The sequence below is a fragment of the Coenobita brevimanus genome, chromosome 68 (assembly GCF_032717465.1).
Source record: "Coenobita brevimanus isolate Jiangsu-jjx chromosome 68, ASM3271746v2, whole genome shotgun sequence".
Lineage (NCBI taxonomy): Eukaryota > Metazoa > Arthropoda > Malacostraca > Decapoda > Coenobitidae > Coenobita > Coenobita brevimanus.
Genome location: NC_137021.1, coordinates 1,323,492 through 1,336,104, shown reverse-complemented (window position 1 = coordinate 1,336,104; position 12,613 = coordinate 1,323,492). Strand labels below are relative to the sequence as shown.

At 43.2% G+C, this 12,613-nt stretch overlaps 1 protein-coding gene across 1 annotated transcript in view; it reads right to left on the bottom strand.

Moving 5' to 3' along the window:
- The window catches only part of LOC145405784 (roundabout homolog 2-like), a 288,900-nt gene that overhangs the window by 63,671 nt on the left and 212,616 nt on the right, over positions 1-12,613 (bottom strand). Inside the window, exons 6-8 of the mRNA XM_080277020.1 lie at positions 1,828-2,094; positions 917-1,135; positions 304-570 (exon numbers count right to left, since the gene is read on the bottom strand). Of these exons, the coding sequence (XP_080133146.1) occupies positions 304-570; positions 917-1,135; positions 1,828-2,094 (753 nt within the window). The remainder of the gene's footprint in view (positions 1-303; positions 571-916; positions 1,136-1,827; positions 2,095-12,613) is intronic.

Here is a 12,613-nt window from a genome sequence, read left to right as displayed (position 1 = left end):
GTTTTACCACCATCATCAGCACCATTAAAGTCAGTGCCAGCTTTAACTGTGTAACTACCTGTCCAAAAGGAGAAAGTGACAAAAAAAGACAGATACAAGATAAGGGATAGAGGTTAAAGGGATAACGGAAGAGAAACATAGGTAAGGGATAAAGAATAAAGAGACGGAGATACATAGAGTAGAGATAAAGGTTTAGGGGGAAAGAGATTAAAGAATAAAGAAATAAAGATTAAAGGGATAAAAAGGTCTCAAGCAAGGAGGTGGACGGCAAGGGAAGGGGATGAATTACATGTGCAGACGTACATGTAATGGTTAGATCGCCCTGTTGCGTGATGGCGACTCGCTGGCCGTCCGTACGTAGGGGCGATGTTCCTCTGTACCAGGTGACCGTGGGCGTGGGCGGGCCTCTAGCTCTGCAGTGGAGGATGGCGGCCATGCGGGCGGGAAGGGTCTGGTTGGTGGGCGGGAGGGTGATGATGGGCGGGGGTGCGTGGATGGGCGGCATCAGCGTCAGCCAGGCGTGGGCGTGGACGGCGCCGACTTGACTTACCAACGAACAAGTCCAAGTCCCTACAACGGAAACAACAAAACCGCTTAATAATTTGTGAGTTAACTGTTAAGCATCTATACACTGGATGGAAAAAAGTATCGCTCAAAAAGGGTCCAGTGTTATCCTAAATGATCGACTGAGTTCCTGTGTTCTGTCGTAATTTATCCATTACCATCTAAATATACGTGTATTATACCCACCGCCAAGCAGTTTGTCTTTCCCTGCCTACTATATCTCCCTGCCCATCTCTCCCTGTCTGCTGCATCTCCCTGTCTATCTCTCCCTGTCTGCCACATCTCCCTGTCTGCTACATCTCCCTGCCTGCTACATCTTCCTGCCTACTTTATCTCCCTGCCTGCAACGTACCTCCCTGTTCTCGTCTCTCGGCCTCCACCACCAGGGTCCCGTCACTCTCCACCCTCGCCCCCGCCCCCGCCCACCCCGCGCCCACAGGCTGCTGGGGAAGGGAGGCGTGGGACCATACTGCCGTGGGCGTGGGCGTGCCTCTACCGTAGCAGGGCAGGCGTACCGTGGTGTTGAGGAGCGCTGAAGTGTCCACAGGCCCGGACACCAACTGGGGCGGGTCTGTGAGGAAAGGCAAAATGTATCAGATAAATAAGAGGCCATCACAATACATATACCATACATCACAGTCACTAGTAACCAAGGAGATCTATTCCTACCTAATAATTAAGACTAATCGAATTGCATGCACCCTTGACTAGACACAGCTGAGTCGGCAACATAAGAGTATGCTGAGATGTAGTGTGCCAAGTAAATCGCTAAGGATGAAGCACCACGAAATCTCCAAAACATCTTAGAATATTCAGTAACCATAACTACCCAACCACACCAATGGTGATATCGTCCACTCACTTGATACAGTGGTGTCTGCTTATTCCCAAGGAGGTTCAGTACTGAGTGACAAGCCAAATGGTTTCCTGTAACCCAGAAAACTATTTACAACGTTGGGTGATAACCATACAGTATACTGTAACTAAAGAACGGGGTAATGTGGAGCTTACTATGATGCCCCTCGTAAGTGGGTGGACGAAAATGCGGCGTCCATCCAGGAACCAAACCTCCACACTCTTCCCTGCGCCTATCTGAGGCGCTGTCCAAAACCTGGAAACATCAGTTCACTGCATGGGATGGCTCTGCAGAGCGATTGCTTGCCTGTTTTTGGTAGGTTTGCTCGGCCACACAGACCGCGGTTATCCTACTACAACTACTACTACTACCACTACTACTACTAGTTCTGCTTCCACCCTACTTACCATAGACTGTAAGCGTCGCATTAGCCTCAATCTGTGCTACCGAATTCTCCGCCTGGCAGATGTACACTCCGGCATCCTTGACGGTGACGGCTCGTATGGTGAGGGAAGTGTCCGTGCCGAATCGCGCCCTTCCCACCGGCATGCGTCCGTTCTGACTCCGCCACAGGACCGTCGGGTGTGGAGAGCCCCCCGCCCGGCAGTGCAGCTTGGCCTCTCCCCCCGCCACGGCTGTCACGTCAGTAGGCAGGCGGACGAAGAAGGGGCGGACTGAGGGAGAGAAGAAGAAAGGGGAATAGGAGGGAGAAGGGGGACAGAAGATAAAATATAATGAAAAAAAAAAGGTTAATCATCATCATCATCATCATCATCATAATTACCCTCATCATCATCAACATAATCATCATCATCGCAGCCACGTCATTTGGAGAGACGAAGGAAGAGAAAAGGCCGTAGAAGGAAGTGATAAAGAAGGCATAAATAATAATGATAATGATAGAAGGACGAAAAACAAAGATACCGATGATGATGATGATGATGATGATGATGATGACGATGATGATGATGATGTGAGTGTTTAGTGTTTCTTGGCTTCACTATCCATCACTGCTATTACTACACGAAATATGAAAAAAGAAAATGAAGAGAGAAAATGGGAAAACGAAGATGAAAGAGAAAGTGAGAAAGACGAAGATGAAAGGAGAGAGAGTGGTAAGAGGGATGAGAGGGAGAGCGAGCTGGGTCTGAGAGTGAGAAGAAAAGCTAATTACTGAAGGCAGTCGTGAGAGAGAGAGAGAGAGAGAGAGAGAGAGAGAGAGAGAGAGAGAGAGAGAGAGAGAGAGAGAGAGAGAGAGAACAGAAAACAAAGACATAAATGCAGATAAATAAAATGAGAGAGAGAGAGAGAGAGAGAGAGAGAGAGAGAGAGAGAGAACAGAAAGACAAAGAAATACATACAGATAAATAAAATGAGAGAGAGAGAGAGAGAGAGAGAGAGAGAGAGAGAGAGAGAGTCCCCACGTCCCAGCTGAGGGCATTAAAACACAACAAATGGAACCACAGTGAGGTAATTTGGTAAGGGGAGAGAGAGAGAGAAGGAGAGGAGAGTGTGAAGGAGAGGAGAGATAAAGGAAGGGAATAAAGGGAGAGGTAATGAAGGAGTCGATAAAGAGGGAAGCAAAGACACAGATAATAATAATAATAATAATAATAATAATAATAATTGTTATTATAAAATAAATAATAATCATCAATTTATTCCCCCGAAAAGGCAATAAAGGAAGAAGAAATGGAGGTAAAGAATTCAGAGAGAGAGAGGGGGGGGGGGAGGTAGACACAGGTACACATCGATACGCGACCTGTATATAAGAGCACGTTAAATCCACTTACCCTGAGTGGACGCCAAAATGCAACCAGTACCTATAACACCTGCCCCACATTTCATTCTCCCAGTCCCCCCTCTCATCCTCAAAACCTTACATAACTCGCGTAAAACACACACACACACACACACACACACACACACACACACACACACACACACACGTCCACCAAAACAATACTCCTCCTTTATCCACCTTTTCCTAATCCCCTGTACCTCTCCCCCCCTTCACCTCTCCCCTCTCCCCCCCCCTCCCCAGTGCCCACTACCCCTTACTCCCCCTAAACCCTTCACCACGAGGACCAGTTCACAGTAACATATCGTCCTTAACTTGTAATAAAATTATCTTCTGACAGTTTGTAGAAAATAGAAAAAAATTAATGAAAATTATATACGAGCAAAATACAACCCTTACTCCCATATCCTCCCTAGCCACTGATTCTTTTTTTTTTTAGGGGGGAGGGGGGCTTTGGGGAGGTCTACGCCCTTTACTTCCTGCAGACCAATGATTACTTACAATAAAAGAATAATGTTATTTACTAAAAGATTGAATTGAATATCCTTTTGGCACTTGCATTTACCCACATTATAGCACTTCTCTATTTAAACATGCCAAGCAGAAATGCACCTTGATATTAATCCAAAAAAACAACCTGACCAAACCCACATATACCCCCAAAAAATCACACTTAAACAAACCCACATATACACCGAAAATCAGCCTAAACAAACCCACATATACACCGAAAATCAACCTCACAAAACCCACATATAAGCCAAAAAATCACAGAAAACGGGGAACTGGGGGAGTTGGAGCCTGCAATGTCACCCATATCCCCCATTTTATATAAGCGGGAGAGAGTGCGTGTTTGCAGCCCAGATATACGAGGCCTCCCTGCTCCCACCAGGCTATTGGTTCCCCATTTTCGTCTCGGCCGCCGCCTGGGACGAGCGTGCGGGCTTCGGACACGTATCGGAATTCTTACCTTTGGGGTGAGAAAAATAAATAAGTCTGCCCTTTTTTCCTTTTCTTTTTCCTTTAGTAAACTTATTCGGATTTTTTCTTATTTTCCTTTATCAAACTAATCAGCTGCTTCTTCTTTGTTTTCTTGACCTCTTTTTCTCTCTCCTATTCTGTTTATCTATATATCTATCTCCATCTGTCTATCTTTCTGTGTGTGTGTGTGTGTGTGTGTGTGTGGTCAATAATAACCCCCACTGAAAAAATAACCACCACTACAACAACCATCGTCCCTACCACTACTGCCACAAAAATCATTACCACAGTCACGAACATCATCATCATAATTTCCTCTACTAACAGCAATACTAAAATGGCACAATCTTTACTATCATCACTGCCACAACTACGAACATTACTACAACTACCACCACTGTCACAACTACCACCATTACCACATCTACCACCATTACTACCACGAACCCCATTCCTTAACAGTACTACCACAACTACCACCACCACAACTACCACATCCATTGCCACCCCTACCAGAAACACAATTACCAACATTCCTATCATCAACTACCTTCCCTAACAGTACTATAAAAATCAGCCAAACTACCACAACTACCACCACTACCACAACTACCACCATTTCTCGGGTAATCGGCCTGGTCAGACTACCATCCTGATCCTCACTCGGAAATTATAGAGGTGATAACTATGGCTGATGTCTCCTTCCTTCCTTCCTTCCTTCCTCCTTTCCTTTGGTACTTCTTTCTGCCTTCCTTCCTTCCTTTCGTATTTTCTTCCTCCCTTCCTTCCTTCCTTCCTTTTGTCTTATTACGATCATCTTTCCTTCATCTTCCTTCCATTCTTCCTCTTTTCTTGTTTTTTTTTTCTTCATCCTTGGTTTCCTTTTCATTTCTTCCCCCAAGCCTCTCTTTCCTTACTTTTTTTCTATTTCGTACTTTCATCCTTCTTTTCATTTTTTCTCTTATCTCTTTCTAGATTATCCTTCTTCCAACTCTTTCTTTCTTCCTGTCCTCCTTCATTCCTTCTTCCTTTCCACGTAAACACACTCAAATGCCCGCACGCACACACACACACACACACACACACACACACGTACGTTTCTCTATAATCAAATACACACACATTCTTTCAAAAACTACTGAAATATATATATATATTTTTTTAAATCCCAAAAGAATATGTTATGCTCAGTTCTTTCCCTGGAGAACAATAACATGGGGTGATGGACAAAAACAGTGGAGGAGGAGGAGGAGGAGGAGGAGGATGAAGAAGGAGAAGAAAAGAGCGTAAGAAAAAAACGTGGAAGAGAAAACAATAAATAATAAGAATAACGATAACGACAATGATGGAAACTAAGATGGGGAAAATTTGTAAAAATTAGACAAAAAAGAATATATGAGAGAGAGAGAGAGAGAGAGAGAGAGAGAGAGAGAGAGTTAACAGCGAAGAACAATAACAATGAACAGAACAATAACAAGGCAGTGATTGGGTTAGAGGCGGCATTAGGAGGACCTGATGCAATACACATGCAGGCTGATTGGCAGGAGGAGGAGGAGGAGGAGGAGGAGGAGGAAGAGGAGGAGGAGGAGCGAGAGGACAGTGGTGATGGTGGTGATGATGATGATGATGATGATGATGATGATAGAGAGAGAGAGAGAGAGAGAGAGAGAGAACGGGGAAAGTGAATGCGAGAGGAGAGAGAGAGAGAAACATTTCAGGAAGCACATAAAGCGAAAAGAATAAATAACGAGAATGGATGGCTTGGGAAAAATAAACCTAGCTTTACGAGAGGCATTAAAAGAAAGATAGTACCAGCCGTAAAGATAAGAGAAATGACATATCGACATAAAATCCCGACCCTTCCCTGACACGAAGAGAAGTGAAATGTGGGTTGCAATGTCCGTAGAGTTTGACAGGACTATCGTTTTAGCCTGGGGTGGCGTACTGTTCATGATTTTCTTTTGTCTCATACAGTTGCGTTCTGCTTTCCAGAGATTTTTTCGAACCACAGAGGTTAACTTTGTCCTTCTTTTACCCCTTCTCTGGTGCTGGAGAGGGGAGCCTTCGCGCGGTGGCACTGGCATAACTGGCGACTCAGCTGCCTGATTGTTATGCAAACGCCCTTCAGCTGGTTCCCTGTCCTCTGAAGGGAGGATGGTGGACTGTAGGAGGGTGGTAACTTTAGACTGCCGTCTACTGGGTTCACATTCAGTGGAATCTGGGGCTACAGCAACTACTACTGTTTCTCCCTACACAAATCTCCAATAAGCTGAATAAAATCGGTTCATTGTGACTGTCAAAATAAAAAAGTCATCAGACTGAAAGGGTAAAATACAGAATAATAAAACTGAACAGGGCTGCTGACGTACATTTCGAGTAACTGAGAAGGTAATATTGATCGTCGAGTTTTCACATAATGCCAGTGTTAATATAGAGTAAGTGAAACGTGGGTTGTACTATCCGTAGAGTTTCATGAGGCTACCGCTATATACAGAGTAAGTGATATCTGCTTAGCAATAACATTAGGGTTACATAGGACTACAGACATAGTGTAGGTGCAATGTAGGCATCATTATCAAGGGAAAATCATAGTTATTTTGATGTTATAATAGTCATGTATGACTAGGAATCTAAATGCTTAGAAGGCTACTACTGCACGTCATTTCTAACAAAGATCGCTAACCTCATTCAGCCCAATTAATGGCCAGGTGGAGATTGTAGAGCAGATTTAACTAGCAACCAGAGAGACTCACTCCTACCTCAAGTGCAGAAGTGATCCAGTTTACTCAAATGAAAACAAACAATTACATATCACCACCACACCTACCATCACCATACCTGTAAAAATTATAACCTCACATAATAACACCATCATAACGACCACCACCATTACTACTACCATCATAACTCCTACCACAACTACCAATACCATTACCACAACTACCACTAAATCTACCACAATTACCACCACAGCTATCAGTATTATCACGACAACCCCCAATATTTCTGCCACAAATGTCATCAGTTCCTATATCACTACCATAGCTTCCAATATCTATGGTATCTATGCCATCACGAGAGAGAGAGAGAGAGAGAGAGAGAGAGAGAGAGAGAGAGAGAGGAAATAGAAAAATATTCTCTCTCTCTCTCACACACACACACACACACACACACATCGAAAGATTACTGACATATAATGCCAATGTTAATAGAGAGTAAGTGAAACGTGGGTTGCAGTGTCCGTAGATTTTCAGGAGGCTAGCGCTATACATTACAGAAGGTAAGCGATATCTGTATAGCATTAACTTTCGGGTTACACAGAACTACAGACATACGTGTAAAGGTCTATGTACGCATCATAATTCAGTGAAAATCATAGCTATTCTGATGTTATAATAGTCGTCTAGGACTAGAAATTTAAAAGCTTTGGAGGCTACGAATGCACGTCAGTTCTAACCTAACAAGTATTGCTAACTCCTTTCAGCCCAGTTGATGGCCAGGTGCTGATTATAGTGCAGTTTTCACTTGCAACCAAGGAAACTCATTCCTACCTCAAGTGATGAAGTGACCCAGTTAACTCAGATGAAAACAAACCCATATCATCACCGTACCTGCCATCACCATAATCTTACGAATTATCACCTCACATAGTAACACCACCATAATAACCACCACAGTTACTAATACCATCATAACTCATACTACAACTACCAATACCATTACCACATCTACCACTAAATCTACCACAGTTACCACTACAGCTACCAGTATTATCATGACAACTACCAATATTTTTGCCACAAATGTCATCAGTTCCTATATCACTACCATAGATTCTAATATCTACGTCATCACGAGAGAGAGAGAGAGAGAGAGAGAGAGAGAGAGAGAGAGAGAGAAAACGAAAAAACATTCTCTCTCTCTCTCTCACCACACACACACACACACACACACACACACACAACACACACACACACACACACACACACACACACTTAAAAAGATTACCGACATACAGTATAATGCCAATGATATTACAGAGTAAGTGAAACGTGGGTTGCAGTGTCCGTAGATTTTCAGGCGGCTACCGCTATATAGTATAGAAGGTAAGCGATATCCGTATAGCATTAACATTAGGGTTAAACAAGACTACAGACATACGTGTAAAGGGCAATGTAGGCATTATTAGGAAGAGAAAATCATGTTTATTTTGATGTTATAATAGTCATCTAGGACTAGAAATTTAAAAGCTTACGTGGCTACAATTGCATGTCAGTTCTAACCTAATTAATATCGCTAAATTCTTTCAGCCCAGTTGATGGCCAGGTGCAGATGTAGTGCAAATTGGACTTGTATCGAAGGAGACTCATTCCTACCTCAAGTGCTGAAGTGACCCAGTTTACTCAGATGAAATCAAACCCCTATCACCACCACACCTGCCATCACCACACTCGTAAGAATTATCACCTCACACCACCACAACGACCACCACCATTACTACTACCATCATAACTCCTACCACAACTACCAATACCATTACCACAACTGCCACTAAATCTACCACAATTACCACCACAGCTATCAGTATTATCATGACAACTACCAATATTTCTGTCACAAATGTCATCAATTCCTATATCGCTACCATAGTTTCTAATATCTATGTCATCACGAGAGAGAAAGAGAGAGAGAGAGAGAGACTGTCTGTCTGTCTGTCTCTCTGTCTCTCTCTCTCTCTCTCTCTCTCTCTCTCTCTCTCTCTCTCTCTCTCTCACACACACACACACACACACACACACACACACACACACACACACACACACACTTGGAAAGATTACTGACGCTCAAAAGTAAAGACAGGCGCACTTTCAGACAAAAAGAGACAGACAGACAGACAAACGATAAAACACAACTTCCACCTTCGAGTAGAGAGTAAAAAAAATCAGCTACATAGAAAGGATAGAGCCAAGTAGTACAGAAAGTTCATGTTGGGTGATTGGGTGAGAGAAAAAGAGAGGAGGAAGAGGAAAAAGTAGAGGGAGAGAGGGAGAGGAGAGGGAGAGGGGGGGAGGATGGAAAGGGATGAAGAGGGAGGAGAGGGGAGAGGACGGGAAAGGGAGGAGCAGGGAGAGAAGAGAGAACGAGGAAGAGGAAAGGAGGAGAGGAGGTTAGGGAAGAAGACAGGGAGAGAAGGGTGGAGAGGGAAAGAGTAAACATGAGGGAAAAAAAGAGGGATAAAGAGAAAAGGAAAAGAGGAGAGGGTATGAAGGGAAAGAAGACAGAAAAGGAAAGAGATGAGAAGATGGGAAAGAGGAGGGATAAAGAATAAGGGGAGAGGAAAGGAGAGGGAAATAGGGGAGAGAAAGGGGAGAGGGAAGAAAAGGGTAGACAGCCAACCTGTTTTCTGACTGATTGAGAAAGGGGGTAATGTGAAGGGAGCGAGACAGGACATGAGGAGAGGGGAGGGGAGAGGAAAGGATAAGGGGAAAGGGGAGGAGAGGTAGGAAAATGAGTGGAAGGGAAAATGAAATGGGAAATATAGAGAAGAATGGAGTGGGGAGAGGAGGGGAGAAAAAAGAGAAAGGGCGAGGAGAGGGGAGAGAAAGAGGAAGGGGAGAGAAAAGACAGGGGAAGGAAGGGGAGATGGGGGAGCGAGGGAAGAGAGACTGAGACGATAAAAATGATAGAAGAGTAACAGTAAATAGGGGTGACTGAGAAAATGAAAGACAAGGACAAAGAGAAAGGAGTATCTGAGAGACAAAGAGACGATGATAAAAATGAAAAAGTTAACAGAGAGGGGAGAAAGAGAGAAAATGATAGGAAAGGGAAGTGGGGAGGGAAAATGGTAGAGACAAAGACGAAGAAAAATAGGAAGCAAGAAAGAAAAGGGAGAGAATGAGAAAATTATGGGAAAGTGGAAAGGGAGGGAGAAAAGACAGAAAGACAGACAGGGACGAAGAAAAAGTCGGGAGAAAGGAAGGGGAGAGAATGAGGAGAAAAGGAACGATAGGAGGGGAGAGTAGAAGACGTAGACAGACAGAAAGAAGAGAATCGGGACAGAGGAGAGAAAGGGAGAGATTGATAAAATATGAGGAAAGGGGAGAGACGCAGAAACAGAGGGGAAACGAGGGAAAAGTTACAATAAGGAGGAAATATTGGGTAGACGATGAGTTGGTGTGGAAGGTGACGGAGGAAGGAAGAAGAGATGAAGAAAATGAGGGAAGAAAACGAAAAATTAAATGATGTGAGGAACAGAAGAGGGTACAGGAAGGCAAGAGAAGAAAAAGGGAAGAAAGAAAGGAGGAAGAGGAGGGAGAGGAGCTATAACTCGAGAAAGAGAATGAGGGAATGAAAAAGACGATAGGAGAGAAAGAATAGACAATAGTGAATAAGAAAAGGGAAAAGATGGGAAAGGAGAGTACGAGAGGAGAATGAGAGAATAAAGTAAGGTAGGAAGATTAATCAAAACACATGTAAAAATAAAACTGATGGGAATGGGAATTGTAACGATAATTTTAGAATAACTGAGAATATGAAGGAATAAAATAAAAAATAAAACTGAAATATTACAGGAAGAGATAAACGCATACAAAATTAAAGACAGAACAAGAAAGAGAAGCAAGAGGGGTAGTTTACGAAAAGATGAACATTGGAGAGTGGAAGAAAAAGACGGTGGGAAAAGATGTAAATAAGAAAAGAGGCAAAAAGAAATGGTGAGAATGAGAGAAGCATAAAAAAAAAAATACTGACGAAACTATCATTTAAAATAATAAGATAAAGAAGAGACAAAGGGAAGGAGAGAAGGAAGGGAGGGATTAGGGAAGAAGAGAGAAGATGATTAAGTGAAGTATTATTAGATTGAAGACAATGGCAAGAAGGATGGTAGGAATTAAGAAGGAATAATAAAGCCAAGGATTATAGAAGAGAAGAGAATTAGAGGGAAAAGATGACACAAGGGAAGGGAGAGAAAAATGAAAGATTAGAGAAGACGACAAAGGAAAAGAGGGATTACTAGAAAGAAGACAGTGGCATGAACGTGAGAAGACAAAGAGAACGACAGGTATTAGGAAGGAAGAAAATAAAAGAATGTAAAGAATTATTAGAAAATGATAAAATGAAAAGAATGATATAAGATGAAGGAGAAAAGGAAGAAGAGAGGGGGAAAGAAATATGTAGTTATGAGAAAGGAATGAGAAAAGGAAAGAGAGGAAGAAGAGAAGGAAAACTCTCTCTATATCCATGCGTCTATTTATCTACATATCTACCTATCTATCTATCTGTCTGTCTATCTGTGTGTCTGTCTATCTATCTGTCTATCTATATATCTATCTAGTCATATTTTTTCACCACTATTTCTGTCCAGTTCTCATTCCTTCCTTCCTTACTGTACTTCCTTCCCTCTCCACCTCCTCCTCTCTCCCTCCTCCTCCTCTCCCTCCTCCTCCTCCTCTCCCTCTCCCTCTCCACTCTTCCATTTAACGTGAGAAGAACTATAATACTCTTGTCTTTCTCTTTTCTCTCACTTTCTTTCTCGCTTTCTCTCTCTACCTGTTACTCTCTCTTTAACAATGTTCTTCGCGTATTAGTCTATGTGTGTGTGTGTGTGTGTGTGTGTGTGTGTGTGTGTGTGTGTCTGTCCGTCTGTGTCTGTCTGTCTATCTGTCTCTGTCTCTCTGTCTCTCTGTCTATCTGTCTGTCTCTCTCTCTCTCTCTCTCTCTCTCTCTCTCTCTCTCTCTTGGCGTGTGTAAGAGCGATGCAACCAACTCCCTCTCTCTCATTCTCTGACACTCTCCCCTCCTCTCTCTCACTCCCTCACTTTTCCTTCTATTTTGGCGTGAGTGACAGCGATGCAACCCACTCTCTCTCTCTCTCTCTCTCTCTCTCAGGTGCTGCATACTCGTATATTCAGCAATGCCCTGCCTTTGTCCTTCTCTCTTTCCTCCTTCCTTCCTTCCTCTCCTCCCTCTTCCTTCCTTCCTTCCTTCCTCTCCTCCCTCTTCCTTCCTTTCTTCCTTCCTTCTCTCTTTTTTTTTCTTTCGTGAGCGACGGAGAAACACATCATCAGTTTTGCATCTTTTCCTTCTCCCTGTCTCTTCCATCCACTCGCCTTCATTCCTACTTCCTTCCTTCCTCCTTTATATCCTTTCCTCCGCCTTCGCTTTTCCTCTTCCATTTCTCGTTTTCTCTTCCCAGTTATACTTATCTCCCTCCTTCTCTCTTCCAACCCTTCCCACCTAACACTATCTTCTTCCTTCCTTCCTTCCTTCCTTCCTTCCTAGTTTCCCTCTGTTTCATGATTAAGTGAAGTTCCATAAATAATTTCCACTGACTTTCTCAGTGGGGAGAGAGAGAGAGAGAGAGAGAGAGAGAGAGAAACACAGATATTCTGCAATTTCATCCCTCTTCATCT